General features: G+C 35.9%; 1 protein-coding gene across 1 annotated transcript; it reads left to right on the forward strand.

The window, feature by feature from the left end:
* LOC125878527 (probable serine/threonine-protein kinase SIS8) lies at positions 1–26,843 on the forward strand. Its single transcript, XM_049559802.1, has 14 exons — positions 1–539; positions 16,321–16,761; positions 17,290–17,393; positions 18,137–18,822; positions 18,959–19,174; positions 20,428–20,468; positions 24,231–24,299; positions 24,390–24,490; positions 24,871–24,949; positions 25,044–25,142; positions 25,242–25,310; positions 25,490–25,539; positions 25,639–25,815; positions 25,927–26,843. Exons 1-14 carry the CDS (start codon positions 117–119, stop codon positions 26,027–26,029), a joined length of 2,658 nt encoding a protein of 885 aa, XP_049415759.1. The 5' UTR covers positions 1–116; the 3' UTR covers positions 26,030–26,843.
* The last annotated feature ends 968 nt before the right edge of the window (positions 26,844–27,811 follow it).

The raw sequence follows: 27,811 nt of genomic DNA on the forward strand, positions 1-27,811 counted from the left end.
TTCCATCTCCCCCCTCCCCATCCCCCTTTTTATACCCACCCTTTTTGCCCGTATCCCCAAATTCTCTCACAAATATTGAGTCTTTTTTCATTCTCTCCCTTCCATGATACTTAACCATGTCCAAAATGAAGCATTTACTCAGGAAACTTCATATCGGCGGTGGTGTGGCCGATAATCCTCCTCACCTTGCCCCTCATCACACCTCTCCTACTCATCAACCACCTCCTGTACTTGATCCGAATCAGCAAACTAACCGGTTTGAACAATCTGGGTCAACTTCATCTTTGTCTCCTCAAACGACGCCGGCATCAGCAGCATTGCCCAGAGTCCCTGAGATGAATTCGGCTTCGGCTTCTGATTCTGCTGATTTTAATTACTTTGAGGAGGAGTTTCAGGTTCAATTGGCTTTGGCGATCAGTGTTTCTGACCCAGATTCCCGTGAAGATCCGGAAACGGCCCAGATCAAAGCAGCCCAAGAGATAAGTTTAGGATGTTCGCCTTTGGAAAATCCTGTGGAGTTCCTTTCACTTCGTTATTGGGTATATTCGAATCCCCCTTCTGATTATTTAATATTTTGATTGTTTTTTTCTTAATTGCTTTTGCAAATTCTCAATTTAGGTTTAATTTCCATTTTTTTGCTTATTGATGCTACATTGAGGAATTTACTTGTTCTGATACTTTACATGGAAAAATACTGAAACTCTGCTTCAAATTATCCTAATTTGCCAATAAATTATGTTAAAATTGGACTGCTTGACCTTTGTTTTTTTTTTTGGTTGTATGGGGGACAACTGACTAGGTAAGGGGAATAGTGTGATTGGAATGAACTCCTATGTATGAAAGACTCCCACTGATACTATTTGGTTATACACCTCGGTTATATCGAACTGCCACTTGTGCTTCTATGTGATTACAGTTTTAGTTCTTGTGGGATTTCACTGCTATGTTGTTATTGTATAGGCGTACTTCCATATTTAAATCATAAGCCTCTTGTACTGGGATCAAGCTATAAGCTCAGATATTTCAACTTGAGAGTCAATTAAATTTGCTTAAAATTGTAAGTAGGCATCTATTCAGTTCATTGTAAATTTATGAGTAGACACAGTCCTCATCTCCACCTTACTCATGTTCTTTGTGTTCACTTTGATGTATGACGTAATCATCAATCCTATCGACCCTGGGGAATACAGCTAGAACAGTTTTAACCTACATTACAGAAACGACATCTAATTTTTGGTTTGTATACGTGTCTTTGTCTAAAAACTTTTAATTCGTTCTATTTTTCTCTGATAATCATCTACATATAAAATCATTTTAATATTCTTTATATGAATACAATGAGTACAAGTTCCAACTATGAACTATGGGCTCATACTAATTGCTATTATTCGCTTTCCTCCAACGCCGTTTGGTTAAGCCAGCTGTTTCAAGTGACTCCACTCTCCAAAAGTTAGATATCTTTTAATGCGTCACTCAGTTGGGATCTTGTTATGTTTAAGTTTTAGATTATCTCACTATAAATGCTCTATCTTGTAACCGTCGTCGTGTTAATTGGACCACTATCCTTCCACCTACATTTGTACTTTATTGATCCATTAATGAGAACCTCCATCTGTGCACGACTCTTACTTTTTTTTGGCTGGACTCGGATACTTTATTGATAAAGTAAAAACTTTCCCTTAAATGTTAATTAAGCAATAAAACAACAAGTATCTAATTTCTAGCTGCTTCACTATCACAAGCTGTCTATTTAACTCTATTTGGAACTTTTTTTTTTGATAATCGTGGTGTTCGGACCAGCTTGCGTGCACCTCGACTAATTCCACGGGATACATGCCACCTTCCACAAGTACCCACTAGCTCTGTCCACCAAGGCTACGACAGAGGGAAATAAATCATTTAGTGTTTTTTTTTAATCTTTGTTGGGATTTGAACCTGATACCTCATGATTCTCAACTCACCCGATAGACCACTAGGTCACACCCTTGGGTGCACTAACCCTATTTGGAACTTAAAGTTGGATGCAATATATTCCACTTAAAATGCTTTACAAATTTGAAGTGAAAACAATTTGATTCATAACTAAAATTAAAAATAACAATTTCTAACGATATAACATGTCTTTAACAAGTAATATGATAGGTTATTAATACAAAAATATTGTTTTTTTTTAAACTGGTAACTTTAGTCTATATATCCACATGTATATTACAACAAAAGTGCAGTTCCCCTTCAAAAGTATTACAACTTACAGTGTAAAACAGTCTTAATCTAAACTGCTACCTATAAACAATCTAGCACATCAAAGATGTCTTCTTCCCTAGTTAATATATCTTGTTTACACCAAAAATAGAAAAGAGCTAAGCAATTCATCTTGTTCTTCTGTAAGCTATTCTGCCCATTTTCAAAACTCCCGTTGTTTCTCTCTGTCCAAATTGTCCACCAAATACATGCTGGGACAAGTTTCCATTTCTTCTCCTTATCAGAAGCATTTCCATCTCTATTCCAGCTGCTTAGGAATCCTTTAATGCTCCCTTTGAAAAGATATAAATATATAAAAGCTTATAGGTATGTCAGATACTAAGAATTCAACATAATTTACTGTTTTGGTTTCTAGTTTCCTTCTTCTGTACATAGAAGGAAAAAACTAAGTCATACATTCAAAAGTATTGTTCAGACAATGCATCTTAATGTTTCAGCTGAATTATTCAGTTTAATAAACATCAACCATTTCTTAAAAAAATAAAATAGATATCAACCTTCAGACGTTAGACTTCGAAATTTTAGTTTTATCAAATAGTTCCTCTATAACAATTAACAATATAAGCTTGGAGGTCAAATTGAATTGCATTCTTCGTCATATGTAGTAACAACACATCAGTGCAGTAACAAATAGATGTGTTCTCTCTCTCTTGCTGCACCGTCTTACTTAGGTGTTATTAGATAATAGAATTTTTAGTAGGTGTTTGTGTTTAGCTATTAGTTGCTTCATATGGGTTTGACGTAGTTATCTTCAGAAAATGGAGTTTTCTACCTTCATTGTTTTATCTTGGATTATTAGGCGAAATGAATTTTATAATGTAGGTTTATGTGATTCAATCTGATTGAAACTCAAATTTCTGAACATTAAAACATATTACCCAACCCTAAGACTTTTTTTTGAGAAGTTACCCAAACAAACATTGACCTTTTCTTAAAAAAATAAACAGATATCAACTTTCAGAGGTTGGACTTCGAAATTTTAGTTTTATCAAATAGTTCCTCTATAACAATTAACAATATAAGCTTGGAGGTCAAATTGAATTACATTCTTCTTCATCTGTAGTAACAACACATCAGTGCAATAACAAAATATATGTATTCTCTTTCTCTGCACTATCTTAATTAGGTGTTATTTAGATAATAGAAGTTTTAGTACGTATCCTTTCTCAAAAAAAAAGAAGTTTTAGTAGGTATCCATTCTCAAAAAAAGAAGTTTTAGTAGGTATTTGTGTTTAGCTTTTACTTGTTGCTTCATGTGGGTTTGACTTAGTTATCTTAAGAAAATGGTGTTTTCTACCTTTGTTGTTTTGGCCTTGATTATTAGGAGCAACGAATTTTGTAATGTAGGTTCATTTGATTCAATTTGATTGAAACTCAAATTTCAGAACATTAAAACATATTACCCAACCCTAAGACTTTTTTTTTTGAAAAGTTACCCAACCCTAAGACTGGTTTACTTCTCACTATTTGGGATCGGTTTAGGCAGTGATAATCTGAAATAATCTCAAAGATCTTCAATCAGATCCTTGGGACCCCAATTTGTAATATCTACATAGATGTAAGTGTCAGGTTTGGTGCACGTTGATGTACTTAATCTTCCTATTCACTTAATTTTACGATTGATGGATATCGTAAATGTTGGCGCTTGCAGGTAAAAATTGTGTCATTACATGTGAGCACTAGAAATTAAAATAAAATTTTCTATGTATGACCTTTTGCATAGGAGCTCTTGTCATTCTAGGAGTTGCTTAGGGGGTACTATTTTTGAGCTTTCAACATTAATAAAGTAATTAATTTATGGGATAGTGCTACTTATATAATTGATGAACGGTAGGTCTTACTAGTTGCAATTTACTCTTTCCTCCAAATCTTTAGGCTAAACTAGCTATTTCAAGTGACCGCGCTCTACAAAAGTCTGATATCTCCCTTTAATGCATTAAGCCATTGGGATCTCGTTACATACATTTAAGGAGAAAATGGCCAAATGACCCCCCAATCTATTATCGGATTTTCAACTACACACCTATTCTTCGCGGGAGTCATATTACCCCCTAAACTACTTTACAATGGAATAAATAACCCCTTAAGTGCTGAGTTGACATAGAGAGTGTATTTCACTGTCGAGTGAGAGTGAGTTGCCTTATATTTTTTTTAATTTCCATTTTTTTTTCTAATTTTCTTTTTTCTTTCTCTTTCTTTCTTCTTATTTATCTATACAACTATACATTTTTCACCATTATCATTGTTGAAGTTTTTTCAATGGATGTATGGTATAAAAATTATCAACAATTAATGCATTTTATGAATAAATAATTTTTTCAGTAGACTTATTTAAAACATATCTAACAAGTTAAATTTTTTAAAAAAATAAAAACATACCCATCAATTAATTTTTTTAAAGTCATGGACTCGAGAGTAACAAAATCAAAGTGAAGTAATTGTATATTTAAAAAGTATTTTCAAACTTATTAAAAGGAACTAAAACAAAACAATTTCTTCTACATTTTTAAAGAAAAATCCTACATGTTCTCCTAAAACCCATGAAGAATCAAAATAGTAAACTCAAATTATAAATTAATCATAAAAATTTTAGAGGGAGAAAGAATAAAGAATGGGGAAGAGAGAGAGGTTTCTCAAATTGGTCTTCTCATCCGCGATGATTTTGAGTTGTCGACGGAATCTTCAGGCGATGAATCTGATCTCGAATGTTCATGACCCATTTAATATGTATCTGAAATTGTCCAAGGAAATAAATCAAACGAAATGTAAAAAAATCTGGAAAAATTGTTGAATTGATTGGATGAAAGATTTGATTAGATACGCTATCTTCTAAGCTCTAGAGATTCGGAGTAGATGAAAAGGTGACTTGAATTTTTGTTTTTATAAATTGTTAGAGATATATAAATTTATTGAGGTAAAAAATGATGTTTATTATAGTTAGGGTTGAAGAAATGATTGGGGAAGAAAGGAAGAGGAAGGAAGAGAACCTTTTTTTAATTTTTTTTTAATTAAATGGTGAAATACACGTGTCAAGTGCATGTATTTCACCACAAGACACATGCTTGGTAATGACATTTCGGGGAGAAAATAATTACACTTTAAAATAGCTCAGGGGGGTAATAGGATCCCCGTAAAGTACAAGTGTGTAGTTGGAAATCCGGTAATAGAGTGGGGGGTCAGTTGGCTATTTTCTCTACATTTAAGTTTTACATTACCTCATTTTAAATGTTGTATCTTGTAAACCTAAAACTTCTTAGCCAAAGAATTAGTCTGTCACGACCCAGACCGTCATGATTGGCGCCCACACTAAACCCTTGGTGGGGGAACCATATCTTACCAACTACCAATGGCATAACCGATTCATTTAACACATTCAAAAGCATTTGAGACGAGAATAAGAGTTCTCAAATATAACTGCGATAAAGTGCAGAAATTTAACTATTACAATCCCCAAGATCTAAAAGTCATTATACAAGGACTCTAACTAATAATGTCTAGGAGTAGCAAAAGCAAATAAAGTAAAACAATGCCAAAAAGGAAATAGATGTCAGTCATCAAGAAGATCTGTGGCGGCCTGGATAGGAGTAGCTCACCTTCAAATTGGAAATGTGAGAAATATAGGAGAAATATATTATTGAATTGTGTATCTACATTATTACATTGAAACCCTATTTATAGACACTACATTGGAATCCTTTTCCAACTAGGATTCTTATTCTTATTCCTATTCTAATTAGGATTGTATATACTTATTTCTATTCTAACACTCCCCTCAAGCTGGTGCATACAAATCATATGTACCTAGCTTGTTACAGATGTAATTAATACGAGGACCGATGAGAGACTTGGTGAAGATATCTGCAAGCTGATCATTTGACTTCATGAATTTCGTAACAATAGCTCCTGAGAGTATCTTTTCTCTGACAAAGTGACAGTCAATCTCAATGTGCTTAGTCCTTTCATGAAACACTGAATTTGATGCGATATGAAGAGCCGCTTGATTATCACACACAAGTTCCATTTAATCGATTTTGCCAAATTTTCGCTCTCCCAGCAACTGTTTGATCCAAACTAGCTCACAAGTTGCTGCCGCCATTGCTCGATATTCTGATTCTGCACTAGATCGAGCAACCACGCTTTGTTTCTTACTCTTCCACGACACCAAATTACCTCCTACTAAAACACAATATTCGGATGTCGAACGTCTATCAGAGGGTGATCCTGCCCAATCAGCGTCTGTATATCCAGTGATATGCTCATGGCCTTGATCCTCAAAGAGTAGTCCTTTATCAAGAGCTGACTTTATATATCGTAGAATACGAACAATTACTTCCCAATGACTATCACAAGGGGAAGTCATAAACTGACTTACAACACTCACAGGAAAAGAGATGTGAGGTCTAGTCACTGTGAGATAGTTCAACTTTCCAACCTGCCGTCTATACCTTTCAGGATTACTAAGTGGCTCCCCCTGTCCTGAAAGGAGTTTAACATTCAAATTCATAGAAGTGTCAATGGGTCTACATACCATTATTCCTGTCTCCTCAAGAATGTCTAAGGCATACTTGCATTGAGAAATAACAATACCTGATCTAGACTGAGCAACCTCAATACCTAGAAAATACTTCAGTCTGCCAAGGTCTTTAGTCTGAAAATGCTTAAAGAGATGTTACTTCAAATTAGTGATATCATCTTGATCATTGCTAGTGATAACAATATCATCAACATAAACAACCAAATAAATACACTGATTTGGTGCAGAATGCCGATAAAACACAGAGTGATCAGCTCCACTACGAGTCATGCCGAACTCTTGAATTACTTTGCTAAACTTTCCAAACCAGGCTCGAGGAGACTGTTTTAGACCATAGAGTGATGTAGACATATTGGATTCTTGTTTCTTTAAGTTGGTCATTCTAGATATCACATCATAGAATCGAGATATATCATTAGTATATAAAGTACGTGCCTTTTCCCAAACTAAATAACATGTCTGGGATGGGCGAAACAAGGGCATTAACTTGGAATCAATAGATCCTATGCCATAGGAGACTACATAATTGAGCATCAACCTTCTCCCATTGTGCGTTGGCTTTATCATCTGCCTCACTGGCCTTTGCCTTTTCATCTACCACACAAGCATTGTTGGTCAAGTGATCTTGGACACCTTGACCCTTGCACCACAACTCAATTGAAGAAGCCTAAGCTAAATAGTTTGAGCTTCCCATTAATGGTTTTGAAGTGATCATAGCACTGGAACTTCCTATATTTTTGGAGCCAAAAATATCAATCCCGAACGACATATTGTGATATTAGAATATTCTCACAAAAAAAATAAATAATAATAATTAGATCTGACTGCTGGAAATAAAATAAAAATTTGGGGCCAGAATCTGACTGCTGGAAATAAAATAGAAATTTTGGGCCAGAATCTGACTGCTGAAAAGATCTGACTGCCGGAAAAAAATAAATCTGGCCGCCAAAAACTGGTCGGAATCAGGAAAAAAAATTATATGGTCAGCCTCAGAATCAAGAGGCAACCCCACTGGGAAAAAAAACTGCTGGAAAAAAAAAAGGCCTGAATAATTGCTGAATTTTTTTTTTCTGGAACAACAATTTAGGTCACTGGAAAATTGCACAGTGACGACTGATTGAATTTTCTCACCATTGTTCTGATACCATGTGAGAAATATAGGAGAAATATATTATTGAATTGTGTATCTACATTATTACATTGAGACCCTATTTATAGACACTACATTGGAATCCTTTTTCAACTAGGATTCCTATTCTTATTCCTAATCTAACTAGGATTGTATATAAGTATTTCTATTCTAACAGGAAACACTATTGTGCTAGATATAGGGGCACATAGAAGATAATGGGTCATAAACTGCACTTAAAGAAAGGTGCAGGAGTAGAATCAATACAAACATTATGTACTGGTAGACATCATAGGCCGACTCAGGTTAGTAACAAGTATATACTAATAAACCAGTGGACATGTACAACAACACTTAATCAATAACTCAGTAATTCAAGTAGTCAACACTGTAAATAACCTCATTCCCAACATATCAATGTCAAACAATCACTGGACATATAAGTCACCAAAATAAATATAATAGTTATCACAAAACTCTGCAAATATAAAGTAGTCACACACAATCATGGAATTATATCCAAACTAATCCACATCTGTTCCACTTCTGTATCTCATCAGTCTCACGCAATGCCATATACAACACTCACAATTGTCACTCATCTGTACACACATGATAAGGGACTTTAATCTTGCCCAACTGTCCATGACCTATAGGGGACCTTAGGTGTCCATGTACCGTACATGCATAGTGCCCAATCCATCATACAACCGCTTGTGCGTAAGCTCATATTGAACCCGAGCCACTCATATATATTCTTTAAACCTAAATATATCTCACTATGTTCTTTGCTCAATTATCTCTCAAGATAACGACAAGTACAAAATGAATATCACAAGTGCATCACAATGTCATTTAAAGATATGCTTCAACAATTTAACAACTTATTCATACAAGCATTGTCAAACCAACAAATATCGACCAAAGACTATGTATGAAGACCAATCAAACATGCTTTATCGACTCACAACGCATACAAGCGACTAATCAAAGTCTAATTGCAAATAAACCATAACCTACCTAAACTGAAGAACCTGAACAAGCAAGTTATTTCATGTGAGCCTTCACTTTCCTTAATGCCTCAGAATGCTCAAATTTAAAACAAGCAAATACAAGAATATTCAATCATCTATTCTTCTAACAATAGCTTTGGAAATTCAAACCTACTTAATTCTACTCTTTCTCAAGGTTTAACACGTTACCCATGGGTTAATTCATCATACACTAGTTTTCCAATGATCATATTAGCCTATTTCATGGAGTTTCTACTCTATTAACCCCTTTAGAGTGGTTTTCATGCTAAGGATCCTTGTCTATTGGACTCTAGGTCCCTACAACATCATAAACACATATTAGAGTATCAATTCCATCCTAAGAAGTGTTAATTAACAACTTAGAAGCAAAATATACACTAATTACGTCAACCCATAGGTTTTCCCACAATATTTATGAACTCTAGGGTTCCAACCCATAATCCACCATTTAAATCACCATTTTCGATTCTAGGATGTTAATGAGTCACTATGTGGAATAGTTGACGAAGTAGACTTACCTCGAAGAAGAAAATAGCCCTAACATTGGAAAAATCGTCTCTATAGGGTTTTTGGGACAAGTTCTTTAAGTTATGAAGGAGAGACTTGAATTAACTAACTTTAGCGCCTATTCTGCCTCGTTTCGTCTCCCACAACGTCCACTTCTTTACTATAGTGGACCCGCTATGGTGACCACTGCCTCATTATGATGACCATTGCCCTGCTATGGTGAGTCGTGGCGATATAGCTCACCCATACTACATTGAGTCCCTGCCTACTACGACGGTTTCGCTACAGCAGAAACCCTACCACTGCAGCAGAACCCCCCTTGTCACGACCCAGGGGTACACCCTAGATGTAACATGGCGGTATAAGACCCAGAGGACCCCATATAAGCCACTTAACATTCATAACATAAGAAATAAAAGATAAGAGATTTAAAACACATTTCAAGTCCAATAGTTTATAGAAGAAAAGCAGAAGTCTAAAACACTTGTCTCAATAGCCATCTAATACAATAGAATGAAATTGGGCCTAGCCCATACATCATGTTCAAAACTGAAATACAAGAAAGAAACTAATCAATGAAAGTCCGTCCTCGAAGCATGAGGACTCACCAAGCTCGAAAATCAACCAAGTCAACCTCTAGCCATGAAACTGAGAACCCTGAATATTGGACCCTACATTTGGGAAAAATGTAGGCAAGAGTATGCGTTAGTACAAAACAATGTACCAAGTATGATAGTCATGCATAAAACATTTAAATCATGCTAAAAAGGGGACATTTCATGACATGCAATTGACCAAGCTAAAACATGATATAAAAGGGTTAGAAACATGCTTCATAAAACATGGTCAATGCAAGCTAACATTCTTTAAAACCTTTGAACACATATGAGATACTTCTTGAAGTAACCTTAGTTCATTATTCCTGTGGGGAATTAGCCTTAACCTATGTTGCACAGACTCTTCAATAATGTCAAGGGGTGCATGTCGAATTCACCAAAAGTAGTGTATTTTTGGAGAATCCGACACGGGTGCAGCATCGAAATTGAAGAGTCCGCGCAACTTAGGCCTTAACCGACATAGAGACCATGTGAGCTATAACATGATCCTCGGCGTCTCCCACACCGAAAAGGGTTGTCCTACTTGCCAAGGTAAGGACCATGAACTTCTAGCTTAAGTGGATCCACTAGCTAATGTCTATCTAGACAATCATCCTATGGGGGCACATAGGTAAAGGGATAAGGAGATTGCTTCTGAAACCCGGCCTCTACTAACGGGAGAGCCTCCATCTCAATATCCTCTCGGTGCTAAGCATAAATCCCACAGAATAGTCATTTCTTGTTCTTATTATCCATGGAAGGGCACGTCATCTTGCCAATCCAAGCTAAGTCATAAGTCATCAATGGGAAGGTACAATTAAATATCCAATCCAAGCTAGGTTTCATTAGGATAGCTCCTTATCATTAATTCAATTAGGTGAAAAGAACTTTCAACCTTAGAATCCTTACTATGTGAGAAAAACTTTCACAATCATGCTTTCATGTGTTTATGAGAAAATTCTTTCAACAACACAACATTAACATCATCATTGATACTTCACTCTCAAAGCATTCTTAAAGCATTTACATAGATTTCATAAGAACATGATAATTTCATAATCTCCTCTTTCATACTTCAAAATCCCACATCACATCATCATAATTAGAAAATATGGGATTTACATGGGTTCATGGGAAAACATCATAAAATCATAGTATTTCATCAATTCATGCATAAGAGATCATAATTCAATCATTTAAATCAATAATCAAAAGAACCCATGGCAATTGAAGAAACTCAATTGGGGAATTCTAATCTTTGAAAATTGGAGAATTTGGGAACTCCATGAATAGAAGGAATCCATGGATGAAAACCATCATACGTCAAAGCCAATTGCTTATCTTCAATGGAGGAATTGAGACTTGACTTGAAACCCTAGGTTGAACCCTTCTTCTTCTTTAAGTTCTAGAGAGAAATATTTTGGAGAGTTCTTCTTTTTGGTGAATTGAGTGAATGATTTCTATTGGGAAATTTGGGGGTTAAAATACTTATATAGGGGTCTTAGTGAAGGGTAAAATGACGTAGTATTAGGCTAGACTAATTAGGGAAAGACCCAACTACCCCTAAACTTAACTGCCGACCCACCATCTACGGCCCTAATTGACGGACCGTGGACTGACCTATGGCCCGTCCTGGTGGTCCATCGTTCGAATTAGAGAGCTGGATTTTTGCCTTTGAACCACAGGCCCCCAACCACGGACCGTGGTCTGATCGACGGTTCGTTGGTCAAGCCGTGGTTTCATGGTTCCTGGGAGACTATGGGTGCCCAGTCCACGGACCATACCCACGATCCGTGGTCTCATCCATGGGTCGTGGTTGGCCCTCATGGCTGGCACCTAAAATCCCTGAAAATTGCCATGTTGCCCTTTTTCGAATACGGGGTGTTACACCCCTCTCCCTTACCTTGAAACTAGATGAAAATTGATATAAGCACCATCTCACAACACAACTCTCAACTGTAAGACATCACGACACAAACCAAACGCAACAACCACTACAAATGTCTGGTACGAACTCACTTGTAGCCTCAAAATCTCTTGCAGAGGTCTCAATTACTAGGTCACCTCCTAACGGAACACAACAACCACAATTCATCACAATTAAACAAGAGTTTTCAGTTTTAAACCTCCCAATCTTTGAGTTCTTATTAGCTCATTTCAGTATGTGGACTCTAACAAGGGTACTATGGTCTCAACCTCTGTAACGATTAGATGGGTCGTTACATAAGATACCAATTAAACAATCGTTGTCCCCGAACGTACAAGAAAGGGAATAAGGAAAGAATTACCCAACTCAGCGAAAAGTTTGGGATATTTACTATGAATGTCTGATTCAGTCTCATAAGTGGCCTATTCCACGGGATGGTCCTTCCACTAGACCTTCATGGATGCAATATCTCTGGACCTCAGCTTACAGACCTCTCTATCTAAGATAATCGCTGGCTATTCTTCATAAGACAACTTTTCCTTAAACAAGACTAAATCCCAACAAATAATATAATTACCATCACCATGATACTTTTTCAACATAGAAACATGAAATACCGGTGAACTCCCAACAAACCTGGAGGCAAATCCAATTCATAGGCTACCTCCCCCACACGTCTAAGAATCTCAAATGGACCAACAAAGTTTGAACCTCCCTAGTCAATGGATGCTTTCTAACCTCCAAACAAGCTAGACTACCTATACTCGGACTTCTTACTCAGAGCATCAACTACTACATTGGCCTTACCCAGATAATATAAAATGGTGACATCATAATCCTTGAGCAACTTCATCCACCTCTGCTGCCTCAAGTTAAAGTCTCTCTAAGTAAATACATGTTGCAAACTACAGTAATCCGTAAATACCTCATAACAGAAACCATAAAGGTAGTGTCTCCAAATCTTTAGAGCAAACACTATTGCTCCCAACTCGAAGTCATGATCAAAATATTTCCCAAACAAAACGTGAAGCATCATAATAAACAACAAAATTTGTACCCTCCATAGTCAATGCTAAAATGGGAGCCGTAGTCAGTGGAGTCATGAGATTTAGAAAGCTCTCCTCTCACTCATCAGACCATGGAAACAACACTTCTTTCTGAGTCAAACGAGTCAGCTGGGAAGCAATTGAAGCAAATTAATTACAAAAAACAGTCCCAACTCTTTACTGCCTCCACTTTCTGTGGATCAATCATTATCCATTCCTTCGTAACCACATGCCCCAAGAAGGATGCATCTTACCACCAAAACTCACATTTGGAGAACTTCGGAAAAAATTTCTTTTCAACAACCCCAAAACAATGCTCAAATGATTCTTATGCTCCTCCTTACTCCTCGAATATACCAATATATCATTAATAAAAATTATCACAAACAAATCCAAATACGGTTTAAAAGATCCCATTTATCAAGCTTATAAAAGTAGCTGTGGCATTAGTAAGCCCAAAAGACATAACCAAAAACTCATAGTAGGGGAAAACTCTGTATACGAGCCATATACTAAAAGATACTAAAAAAGAAAACCTATATCAAAAAAGGAGACCCAATCTTCTATACAAACCGGGTTCTCATAGGAACACCAAAAACAAACTAGAACAAAAGACTATTTTCCAGCTTTACAATATCTTGTGCAACCCCTTCAAATGCTCTTCTCTTTCTCTCTCTCCAAACAACGCTCAACAACTTTACAAAAAAAAATAAGATATGATTTCTAAAAACGACGCTTGCTTTTTTGTACATATATAGGGACCTCGTGGGTGCACCAAAAAGAAATGCTCCCTCTATTTAAATTAGTTTGTCTTACTTTCCTTTTTAGTCCGTTTAAAAAAGAATGTCACTTTCTATATTTAGTAGCTCTTTACACCCAACATCCTATATGACATATTTAAGACCACATGATTCAAAGGGTATTTTGGTTCATTACACACATCTTCAGTTTGATAAAATTGTACCACCGAAACTTAAAGGTAAGTTCTACAAGTGGTGGTTAGATCGACTTTGTTGTGTGGACGCAGTGCTGGTCAATCAAGAACTTTCATATTCAGAAGATACAAGTTGAAGAGATGGATGTGTGGACATATTAGAAGAGATAGGATTAGGAATGAGGATATCCGAGACAAGGTGGGAATGACCTCCGTAGTGAGATGGTTTGGGCATGTGAAGAGGAGATGTGTAGACCCCCCGTGAGGAGGTGCGAGAGGTTGCATATAGTGGGTATGAGGAGAGGTAGAGGTAGGCCAAAGAAGTATTGGGGAGAGTTGATTAGACATGACATACTTCAACTTACCAAGGACATGACCTTAGATAGAAGGGTATGAAAGTCACGAATTAGGTATAAGGTTAGTGGGTGGTTGAGTTGTCTTGCTTTTTGGTGCAATTAGGCTTGGTGGGAGTCTGGTAGCACCGTGTTTGTTGTAGTATTAGTCATAAACATGTAGTCTCTTGCTTTTGATATCTATTGCCATTTGTTGTCTGTTATGTTTTAGTTACCGCTTTATTCCGTCGTTATTATTCTTTTGTCTGAATGCTTTGTACTGCTTTCCTTATCAATTGTCATGTTCTCTTCAGTGTCGTATTTTTTTTTCATAACTGTTTTGATTTGTTGCACTTAAGGCGAGAGTCTTTGAAAATAGTCTCTCTACCTCCACGAGGTAGAGGTAAGGTATGCGTACACTTTACCTTCCCAAGACTGCACTTGTGGGATTGGACTGCTTATGTTGTTGTACGCACATCTTTAGTTTAAGACCACAAGATTCAAAAGCCTTTTATTTTTCTAAAACTTTGTGCTGTGTAAAACTAAGACAAAAAATTTGAGGAGGCAGTAAAAGATAGAGGTTATTCCTCAAGCTTACATAATTCTTCTCTACTTATCGAAAGCTCTTCTATTTTTCTCTCTTCATATCTTCCACATTTGTGCTAATGGCGCAACACACCATGCTTCATGTTTTCTCTTTCCTCTCTTAAGGGTCTAGTTAAATATTTGCATATTTAACCGTGCCTAATATCACTCATTGAAGACCAACTCATATCAGTATTTCACACCACAAGTAAGACTATCCGATAATGTAATAGGATGTGATTCATGTCTTTTCTGGAGTTTTTACTCATGAAGTATCTACTGATGTATGTAATCTCCTCTTCTGCGAGTTCTCAGCCGTCAAGATCACCTCCTCACGGCTAGCCAAGTGAAAAAGTACCCATTTCTCAGTATGCGAACTCTTACCTGCCCAAAAGCTTCTCATAATTGGACTTAAAAGAAAATATGTCATTATTTTCTGTCCTCCATCTCCATGCATCATGATTAGCTTGTATAATATTTTGTTTGTGAAGTAATCCAATTCAACGTTAGAATTTTGCCATCTCCCAATCTCGCAAGTTCCTCATGAACCTCAAAGCCAATGAACTTATCTACCTTGTAGCCTTCGTGTCCCTTGGATTGTCATCTCCTTTTGGCATGAAATCTGTACATATTTGGAAAGATGATACTAAAAGTGTTGTTCTCACATCACTTGTGACCTCAAAATTTACCCTACTCCTATCACCTATCCTGCATGACACATTCCCATCAAATCCCNCCCCCCCCCCCCCCCCCCCCCCCCCCCCCCCCCCTTCAAGATATTTCTCTAATGCTGACATTAAGTGTTGCATTTTTAGTCCTGCATTCTCCTTCCAGTGCTCTATATTTCTCCTCAATCACTTCCCTCTAAAAGTATTCTCCTTTACTCCAAATCTCCATAACCACTGATAGCACCCTGTTAAGGACCTTTACATCTTTAATCCCAAGTATTCCCCGACATTTTGATGCCATGACAGTCTCCCAGTTTATCAGGTGAAAATTTCCCCACTTGTAACATCCCATAGAAGAAATGGTTTTTTCACTTTCTTAGAATGGAAATTTTCTCATGTTCTATGCTATAGTGTTCTGTTATATTAGTGAAAGGTAGGATTGGACTAATGTTGAAATTATTATGGATTAAAATACTCCAAGAAATTAAACATCATCACTATTGAATGCAAGTTCACTTTAAAATGTAGTCCTTACCTTCATCCTAATTCCCATTGAATTAGAACATCCAACATTGACTAAGGCAGTACTATAAAAGTAATTATATACATTAATTTACCGCATTGTGTGTATAAACAGTTAGTTACTTATAGCAGACTGCAGACTTTGGGTTGTCTCTATTTAGTGCTTTGTTTCCTGTGTTCCTTGCTTAAGTTTTGCATCTGAAGTTTGAATTGGTTCTAAGCCTTCTACCTTGTGTTAATGCAGAACTATAATGTCGTAAATTATGATGAGAAAGTGATGGATGGATTCTATGATGTTTATGGAATTAATTCCAGTGCGGCGATTCAGGGAAAGATGCCTTTGGTAGTGGATCTAAAAGCAGTTTCGGTTTTGGATAATGTTGCTTATGAAGTTATCTTAGTAAACCGTGCAGCTGATATGGAACTGCGGCAGCTTGAGGAGAGAGTGTACTTCATGTCCCGGGAATGCCGAGCTTTAAAGAAGGTCCCGGTTACAAGCTTTTTAGTTGAGAAAATCGCTGACCTTGTTGTTAATAGGATGGGAGGTCCTGTTAATGATGCAGAAGAAATGTCAAAGAGGTGGACTGCAAGGAGTTACGAGCTAAGAATTTCATTAAACTCTATCATTCTTCCCCTTGGCTGTCTTGATATTGGACATTCTCGACATAGGGCCTTACTCTTTAAGGTGACAAGAGCTTCAATCTCTCCTTACATTTCTTTACTAGATTGATATGGATAATTAGCTTGCTTTAGGATAAAACATACTATTCTTTTTTTTGGGTTCTAGTATCAAATGATTGATACTCATTATCATGAAGTATTCAGTAGTGAAGTATTTCCTGGCTAACTTCCTCATTTTTATCATCTGTAAAGTTACCAAGTAACACTTACTATTTACTTCAGATAGATCTTTGCCTGTCTTTCAATGTTCAGCAGTGGAATCCATGCTCTAGTATAAGGGCATCTGGCATCTTATTCAAAATGAGAAGGCAGTGCTAAATCTATCATTTTAAGCTATATTTAGTCCTTTTCTAACCGAATGGAAAATACGGAAAATCTCTGATTTCCAAGAGTGGATGATTGACTTTCTCTGTTACACCAGTTTATTGTTTAGTTGGTTTCTTTTCTAAAGGACTACAACATTTTCTCTGATTTTTGTTGAGAGTCTTCCCAGACTCATGCTTTTAACCATACCATTTACTCTGCTGAATAGGTACTTGCTGATAGAATCAACCTACCATGCAAGCTAGTTAAGGGAAGTTACTACACTGGCACTGATGACGGAGCAGTTAATTTGATCAAATTTGACAATGGAAGGTAAAGAATCTTTTGGTGGCACATTTTTCCTGGATGTTTATAGTGTTTGCTGAAAATATCGATTTGTGTTTAAATCTTTTCAAGAGGTGAATTTAGTTCTGCTTTCTCAAAATTAGTATTTCTAATAAAATCCTTCGTAGTGGCTGTTGAGTTTCTGATGGCTCTTCTCTCTCTCTTAGATCTTTCCACCCTATATTTCTAGTTGTCGAAAATCACGTAGAGCAGGGGTGAGGTTTGAGGGTTTTGGATGGGTAAATGCTAGCTTCAAAAAAGATGCAGCACCCCCCCCCCCCCCTTTTACTCTGTTTGAGCAGATATGCTTTTGATTCTAATACAAATTTGGTGAGCTTTCTGCACAGAGAATGCTGCCTTGTATATTTACTAACATTTTTTTTTTATTTAGCGAGAATAACCGTTATATCTTTTTATTTTTTTCATGCTTCAATTATCAAGTAAATGAAGTTAAGGCATACTTATATTCGTCTTTGTAAAATATAGTATTGTTTATACTAAATAAAAAAGAGTACTGTTAATTTCCCTCTGTTTTGTCTTTTTCCTCTTGCAAGTTTAGTCAAAAGTTTATTGTCTAAATCTTGCTGTTTCATGTAGGTTATTTGCTGTTTATCAATCTTTTGCCTTTATCTTCTATTTAAGTTCTTTAACCTTCTTCTGTAGAATTACAACCATGAAAACTTAGGAAATTTCCAGTAGTGACCTGACTGATTATTTTTTTTATTGTGCAGTGAATATATTATTGATTTAATGGGTGCACCAGGTGCCCTGATTCCTACTGAGGCACCAAGTGGTCAATTACAAAGTTATGCAGTAGATGTGCACAGTGTAACACCTCTTCCTTCTGGCGGTACTGTCATTTCATTTCCTGTTTTTGACACACAAACTGGGACAGGATCAGGTTCAGTTACTGCTGCTCATGGAACTGCCAATACATGGATTTCAAGGGAAGAACCAGCTTTCTACCACAATGAAGCAAAGGGGAATTGTGGAAATAGTTCAGGTAGAACTGGAAGCACCCAGTTTGAGCATGACTCTGGAAATCTCCTTCCATTGTCGGCTAGATTATGTGATGCTTCAGCAGTTTCCCATGATAACGCATCCATTGCACAAATAACGCAAGCTAGAGAAGCTTACGAGAATGTGAACAGTCTTGCAGAAAACTCAGAAGTTAAACTCCTAGCTGTTTCTCCAGAGAGTCAAATGTATTTGCAATCAGATCTGGTTTTAGGAGTTGTTGCTGGAAAAAATCAATTATCAGAGGAAAGGGCTGTTGATACTAGACAAAGTTCAGAAATTAACAAGCAGTCTCTTGTAGCCTACACCGGGATGCAGTTCCCTTACAGTATATCCTATAAAAGTGAACAGGAGTATACTGTTGCTGCACCGAGAGACAATACATTATATGATACTTCAGGTGAGAATTTTGCACGCGTTAGATGTAGAACGAATGAAACAATCCAAATTGGTCAAGGAGAATGTGTGGATTTCTTATTTATCCATTTTCTTGATCTTTTAGAAGAACAATCTGAAAGTTTTTTTACTTGATGAAGGTGATAAATTCTTTAGGGAGAAGTTTGGAAATATTTCAGATAACGATTGTACTTACAAAGACAAAGAATCAGCTTCAAAAGCAAGGGAAATAGTTACTTGCATACAGTCTAAGTCTTATGCGGTGCAGAAAGAACAGCTTGATCCAATGCTACGTGGAGTGGCAGAGTGGGAAATTCCATGGGAAAATCTCCATGTTGGTGAACGTATTGGTATTGGTAAGACTCAGTACTTTAAGTTCATCTTCTGTGATCGGACATGGATTGTTGATGCAACATTGGAGAAAAGTTTGTGCATATTTATCTAAATCAAATATAAGCTTTCACTTTTTGGCTTTCTGTTGTGAACGTATGGGTACATGTTGCTATCTTGTTGTTAAATGATTGAAGACAAATGGCAGAGTCAGACAGAATAGTTCTGTATGTTATTCGTAAATTATGTAGTTCACAGTTCATATGCAGTTACTTACGGAAATGTGTTCTCAGATTATAGACACAAGCATACTTTATACCCTGTAAAAAGGCCACTTCTAATTATGTTGTTAAACTAGGTCATAAGCAAAAAAAAGTTGAATCATTTCCCCCCCTAGTGTTTGTGATTTCAGGCTTAGTAATTTTAAATTCTCCAATTTTTGTGAATATTCCTGTTAATAAGTCATGTGTTAATTTTATATGAATAATAAGGTCTAAATTACAACCAGTTTCAAAAAATATAAGAAGGTCTAAATGACAAGTGTTCAGATGAAATTTGTTAGATTCTTTCCTTGTCAGAACTAGGTCTGTGTTAGTTTAATTGTGATTATTCATTGGCAAATTGTAGCTTGCACATTGGGTTAAGGTGAATTGGTAGATGATATGACCTTTTATTTAATGGATGTGCCAACTATTGGAAAGGGCTGAATGCATTACCTTTCTTCACATGAACAATACAGTACTCCTGCCATCCCAAATTCAGTTGTCCAAATGTTGACCGTTTTATGGAAATGGAATTGTTATATATTTTGTGTAAGGAACAGATGTTGGAGAGTTCTCACAGCTTGTTGATTTCATTCTAAACTGAATATTTTGTTGAAGATGTAATATCCTTTTATGTACTTTGCAGTATCTCCCTGGTACTAGCTTTATTAAAATACTATTATCTTATGAAACATATTAATGCCTTTTCAGTATCATATTACCAAAAGTTATCATAGTACCTTCTTTTCTTAAAATTATCAAAATACTCCAATTCTGGAAGAGGTATAATTGTGTGAGTGCCTCCAGTAGTATTGTTTGACTAGAGACTTTTAGCGCTTTGCTAAAAATTCCCCCTTCCCTTCTTTTTACTTACTTTTAGGAAGCAGATTATTTGTTCCTTATTAATGCAGTTTAACATGTAAATTAGTTATTTTTTTCTTGCTTAAGTGAATGTAAAAAGAAGAATATCATTAAGATTGGATGCTCAATATAATAACACTGATTTGACTTTGCAGGGTCATATGGCGAGGTATACCGTGCAGAATGGAATGGCACAGTAAGTCTTATTTCTGATTGAATATCTATTCGTCTACCCTGAGTAGAAATAAGAACCATAGCACATTAGCTCTAAAGTTTGACAAGTCACCAATTTTCTGTGCTCCATTTTCCAGAGAAAGCAAAATGGATTTGTTTTTTTTCATGGATCAGTTTTCTAATTTTCTGAAGGGTTCTTTCAAATTAGAGATTATTTTATATTTCGTTTATGTGTCAATCTTTTCCATGAATTCTGAAATTGTAGGAGCTATTAACACTATTGGATGTGTGCACACTCTCTTATCATAAGAGGCGTGTGTGCACACTAGCTATTAAATGACTTGACGAAATATTTAGGCACCTTACACTTTTCATCAAAATTGTTTCAAAAAATGTCATTCGGAGAGGATAATGACAAAAAGAAAATAGGCAAAAATTGAGAAATCATTGGATCAGATGTGGTTCTCATGATTCCAAGCGGAAGGATAAGAAGAGTTTCCACTCTACTTTACTTTTAGTGGCACTGGTGCCTGTAAATTTCTCCCTGATTCCAATTTATGTGACGTAGTTTGACGCGGGATGAAGTTTGAAAGAAAAGAAGACTTTTGAAACTTGTGGTTTTACACATGTCATAACATTTGTGTAGCTGTAAGACTTTTGAAACTTGTGGTTTACACATGCCCTAACATTTTAAGGAAGAGCTCATTTCTCATTAAGAGTAAAATGAGAAGTTTAAAGTTGAATTACTTTCAAATATAGAAATGTGCTAATTTTTTTAGAATTGATTAATAAGGGAATCCTGTCACATAAATTGGAACAAAGTATGTTTGGAATACAAGATGATGGTAAGGGTAATTTAGAAGCGACATTGAACTTCAAGTAAACTCAAAGCAACTATTTCAAACAATATTATGCATAGTATTGGCAAGATTTTCCTCTTAGATCTCTGTATGTAGCTTAATAGATAAGCTGATATTTCCTTTCACAAATTCCTTTCTTCCCATAGTCACTATAGTTACAACCGAACTCTCACCCATGAACTTCATTATGTCCTCTTTCCTATTTCTCTCCTTACTAAAGCACCTGACAAAATCTAAAATTGGTTCAGCCAGATTCTAATTGAGCATTTTGTTCCTGATTAAAGACATATACACTTGGCAGAAAACACTGACAACCCCTTTAACTTGCCAATAAAATTCATTTTGGCATTCAAACTATGGCATGTTCCTATTAAGCACCTGCACATGATTAAATATTTCTATTTGACACTTTTGGCTCAAAGTTTGGAAAATCTTTTGCTCCTGTTCTCGAGTGCTCATTCCATAGATAAGTTAATCACATAAATATGTCACATCCTTTAATTATAGACATCAACCTTAGTTGGAACATGCATGAGGTTTTACGGCCTATTGATCTAATGTGAACAATCAAAGGAGGTGAGATACAACTAGTTAACTTATCTATGTAATGGGTGCTTGCGAACACACAGAAGCTTTTCTAAAATTGAGCCGGAATTGTCTAAAGGTGTTTGGGTACTCAATCGGAATAGGCTGTAGTTTGAGTGTCCGAATGAAATTTATTGGCAAGTTTGAAGGGTTTTCGAAGTATTCCTTTTGCCTATACACTTCCTTTTTTGATAAGAATGCATATATAAACACATACATATATACATGCTCACATAACGAGAATATGTGTACATGTAATAGTGATGGTCTCTCTTTATCAAATCAATCTACCCCCAGCTTAATGTTTCAACCATTTTCTTTCATTCTCCATTGATCTTAAAATCACAGACCATGCGCTCCAATTCTCCGTTAATTGTATGAGCTATTTTGATTATCCTTAAAATTGAAGAGATTGTAAAGTAGTTACAACCAAAAATTGAATTAACATATGAAACACTATGTTTAGAAACCATGGCAAGGAAATCCCATTGTCTTGGTTTTTCTATTCCTTTTGCCAAGTCCCCCCAAATTAAACTTAATCAAATCAAATAGACTATGCCCTCAAACTAAATTCATTAGATGGTGAATAATCAGAGAGAATAATGAAGAATAAAGGGGAATAAATGAACTACAAATTTTGGGTAAAGGCTGGGCATAGTTATAGCAATCAAACTAAACCTAATCAATGTAAATTAATCAAATTAATATGAAATTATGAATCGTGTGATAATCTTAACACTCTCCTTGAAGTATTTTTGTCATAGTCTCCAAACGTGTTGCAAATGTATTCAATTCGAGGAATTTTGTTTTTGTAAGAAAATCCACTTGTTGATCATTTAATTTGATGAAGCTAGAAGCAATTCATCCGGATAAAATTTTCTGTTCTTAAAACACAATCCACCTCTATGTCATGTTCTTTCATGAGAAAACTAGACTTGAGGCAATATGATTTTGACATATTGGTTTTATCTATTATACTTTACTTCACGTCTACTCTTGGAGAAGTTATTTCTTTACTAAATTGGTGACAACATCTTGGTTTTCACTCTTCAAAGAAATTAGATTTTCTCTAATCATGACACAGTATTTAGAAGTAGCTTATCTATCTAATCGAGAACTAGCCCAATACAACTACTCTTCAAATCCCAAGCTATTTGGGATCTGTTATATATATATCCTTACCATTCATTTCATTCTACGTCTTTTCTTAGGAGCACATCCCAACATATCCTATTATAGGATAAATAGTAAGAGCGAAATATATGCACCACAAGTTTTGTAAGAATAAGAAAAGAGAAGTTAAGGTGAGATTAGACGGGATTGTGGTTGTCTAAAAGCAAACAATTCAAATATCTTGGTTCGTTCCACGAGAATGGAATGATAGATGAAGATGTTAAACAAAATCAAATCAGATGGTTGAAATTCAAATTTGCTACCGGGGTGTTATATGATGGAAGCATGCCTACCAAAATGAAGGATAAGTTCTATAGAACAGTTATAAGACCAACAATGTATATGGGAGTGAATGTAGGGCCATTTAAGTCCAACATATCTGTAATATGAGTGTTTAGGAGATGCATATGCTCATACACGATTAGACAAGATTAAAATATACCACCTTCGCCAAAAAGTACAAGTAGCACACGCTAAAGATAAAATAAAAGGTTGCTTGAGATAGTTTGGTGATGTCCTGCGTCAATCTCTAGATGCACCGGCTCGTAGATGTAATACCATGGTAAGTGAATGTGTTAACTAAGATCACGTGGAAGGAAGTTATCTAAACGACCTATAATTTTTCTTTGGAAGTCTCATGCAGAGTTAGCGAAACTTAGGGCACAACGGATAAAATAAACATTTATACAGGTGATCGAATTAGTTGGGAATATGCTTTGGTCGTGTTAGTACATTTATTTTAGGTTTCGTGCTTTCTAGCATTCTTTTAGCCCTATCTGAGATTTTTATGCCTACAGAAATATAGACAAGGCACTCTTTCTATATTTTATTTTTTGCCCTATCTGAGATTTTTGTTTTTTTCTTGTCTTTGTGTTCTCTGGTATCTTGTCAAATCTTTGTTCTGGTTAGTGGTTAGTGGTGTCCTAGAAAACTGACATGTGCTGATCACTCACTGTCCATCCATTACTTTGAACTGATAAAAGTAATGAAAGAAATAGACTAGCATCCCGCACCTCTGTAGTCTGTGCCAGTAGCATGAGAATGGTCTGGAATGTTTACTGTAGTGATTGTATAATTTTTTTGATAACCCTGTAGTGATTGTATAATTATCTAACACTCTTTTTCTGTAAATTTAATTTAATGGAATGAATCTTTCTATATTGCAGGAAGTTGCTGTGAAGAAATTCATGAATCAGGATATAACAAATGATGCCCTTGAACAGTTTAAATGTGAAGTAAGTTGTAACTGGACAATGATAATGATATCACTGTACTATGAGTTCTCCTGAACTTTAAGAACTCTTTGTGTGTATTGCATTTTGCAGATTGAAATTATGTTGAGGCTGAGACATCCTAATGTTGTTCTATTCATGGGAGCTGTAACTCGTCCCCCAAATCTCTCTATATTGACCGAGTTCCTTCCCAGGTTGAGAACTCTTTGCTACATGCACATCTACTGACATACTACACTTGGAAGTTTGCCCATTTCTTAAATGTTTTGTCTTGGCTTTCTAATTTTGGCTCATGGGATTTCAAACCATTCGTGTGACAGGAAATTCTGCATTGTTGTCGGTTTGTAGTGGCTTGTACCTTTTACATTTGTGTTCTCTCAAATCTTTCTTTTGGGAGAGCAAATGGTTACACAGTTTAAAATGTGCAAGAACTCCTATCTCATCTGAAATACCTCCTAGCTCTATTGCTATTGATGCTGAGATATTTGATAGTATATCACATTTGTTATTGAGTAATATATCAATTTTGTGTTTCTCTGCTGAAGTGTATCTGATATCTGTAGTTTTGGTGCAGGGGAGGTTTATATAAGCTACTGCATCGTCCAAACATCCTTATTGAGGAGAAAAAGCGTATGCGGATGGCACTTGATGTGGTATTTATTTGATGCTGAACAGCCCCACCCCCACCCCTCACGGGTTTGTTATCAGTTTTAGTTTTCTGTTTGCTAATGGCTCAACTTCTTGTAGGCCAAAGGAATGAATTACTTGCACACAAGCAACCCTATCATTGTGCATCGAGATTTGAAGACTCCGAATCTTCTGGTTGATAAAAATTGGGTTGTTAAGGTGTGTCTGACTTGAATCTTGAAATAGTAGCCTATAAAATTTGTAAGAAGTAAGCTTCTGTTTATCCCCCAATAATCCATGCTTCTTCCATGCTTGAAGGTTTGTGATTTTGGGATGTCTCGCATGAAGCACCACACATTTCTCTCTTCAAAGTCAACTGCTGGAACGGTGATTGCATGCTCACTTTTTATGACTCAGTTTATGCCATCTTTCCAGGCCTCTTTCCTGCTGTCCACTACCCTTTGAGAACAAAAACAAGAACTAACAAAGATTATGGTCTAAATAGGTTGAGAAAAAGATAAGATCTGAAACCGTCAAATTTTCTAATGGTATTCCATTAATTGCAGGCTGAATGGATGGCACCAGAAGTTTTAAGGAATGAACCATCCAATGAAAAGTGAGTTTACTCTTTATTAATACTGTTCTTGAGGCTGAACTTTGCTATGGTTATTAGTTTTGGATTTTCTTAGATGAGTTTTGTTTGTCTGGTTTGCAGATCTGATGTGTACAGTTTTGGTGTAATACTCTGGGAGTTAACTACTCTCCAAGTGCCATGGACAGGGATGAACTCAATGCAAGTTGTTGGAGCTGTTGGTTTTCAGGGTAGACGCCTTGATATTCCTCCAAGTGTTGATCCCATAGTTGCAGAGATTATAAGCGAATGTTGGAATCAGTATGTATCTATTGAACTTTGATACAATTTCATGTGCAAATGATTTCCAGTGTGTTGATGTCCAAAAGAATGTGTCTTCGTTTAAATGGCTAATACCCTTTTTTTCTGCAGAGATCCCCAAGTGCGCCCCTCTTTTGCGCAGATTATAAGTCGTCTTAAACGTCTTCAGCGTCTTAATATCCAGGGATTTGAAACTTGTACAAATCAGCATTAAGGTTGACAGGTTAGGCATTGTTGTAATAATAACAGAAGCTTGTTGCTGGGCTCAAAGTGCCAGAGCAACTGAGAATTGATTGCAAAGTCTTGTAGATGCAAAGAAGCACTCGAGAAAACCCTGGATTGGAAGCAGTTGGTTCATTCGAAGTGGGGACTCAACGCAACCAATTCAGAAACAAGCAGATATCTCCAAGTCAATGGCTGCACGAAGTGCAGTAGTTGAAAATTAGGTCATAGTGATCGTTGTGTTCAGTCTTGAGTTATGTAAAAGGAAAAAAGAAAAAAAAAATCCTTTTTAGTTTTAGTTAGTTTTAGGCTGATGAATGCACAGCACCATTGAGATATGTAATGAGTTCCAAAAAGGAGCAGCAGAAGAAAAATCTCAATTCTGTGAAGGTCGTCGAAGGAAGCAATTGTAAACAGTCGGTCTCTGCAGGTTGTACCAACAGAAGAATAAATGGAAATGAGGAAAATTTCCTACATTACCATCTTCATTCTCTTTGTTGTGCTTATATATATAGTGAAGTGAAGACATTTTTGTGTATAGTAATACATACGGTGTACAGTAAGTACAGTGCTAAACTTATTTGCTAGACGTAGAACCACCAACTTGAGTAAGGAGCCTTATGCCTGCTGATTCAACTCATTGCTAAGGTTATTAAAATCTCCCTACCACTTTTGCAGGTGAACTGTTCTGTTTTGGCTTTGGTTAAATGCTTTTGTGAATAAGTCATCTATCTGTCTTCTCTTACATTTGTGACAACTAGCTATGACAGACAGATCAAGGAATTATAAATGATAAATTGCAAGAATATCTATCGCAGCTTAAATTCTCGAATCAACTTATGTTAAGGTGATTCCCACAATTCTTATACATTGATGGGAATTTTTCAAGTTGTAATTAGGGAATTCTTTTTATCTACTTGTCAAATACTTGGAAATAAGTGTAATGTTTACAAACTACAACTTTTGGAGATTCACAAGTTTCAACAAGTACACACTATTAGGAAGAATTTCAATGACTTTCAAAATGCAAGTATTGATTTTAGTTTTTAGCCAAGGAAAATTCACAAATAGCAGTACTTTGAGCCCTAATTACCAACTATAGCGATAGTTTGGCTAATTATCAAATATAGTTCACTTTTAAAAAGCCTTGTGATACAATGTATCGATTCAAGTTGTATCAAAGCAAACATATACAAAATTAATTGGTACATTGATACAAAAGCGAATCGATATAACTCCAAGCAAAATAGATAAAGTTCAAACTCTCACCATGTATTGTAATTTTTGAGCGTATATTTGCTTTGTCAAATAAATTTTCCTTCTTTATCTCATACATCCAAGAGTCGACCAAACCATAAGGCCGCTAAAGCCTTGACCTTAAGCACAGCATCATTATGGCCTCAAAATTTGTCTATGTACATTATTATTCAAAGGTTTTAAGTTGTATGTTTTCTGATGAATTTTGTTTATATTTATTGATGAATGAATGCACAAACTAAGATTAAGTTTTTGACTTTTATTTATTACTACATTACCTCTCCTTCTTTTCTTTTCTTTTGTTCTCACTGCACATACGTGCATTCATTTTCTCTTTGCCACGTATGGTTGATTCATTCACCATAAAAGTAAGCCCTTTGAGATTATAGAATCAAGGTATTTATTTTTATGTAACCTCAATGAATTCAAGCATCCAAAAGAGTTGTAACATAGTAGTGTAACTCAACTTGATTTTCTCCAATTTAAATTTTACTTTTTTTTCTTGTCCTAATCTTAC

Source organism: Solanum stenotomum, chromosome 10, assembly GCF_019186545.1.
Source record: "Solanum stenotomum isolate F172 chromosome 10, ASM1918654v1, whole genome shotgun sequence".
Classification (NCBI taxonomy): Eukaryota; Viridiplantae; Streptophyta; class Magnoliopsida; order Solanales; family Solanaceae; genus Solanum; species Solanum stenotomum.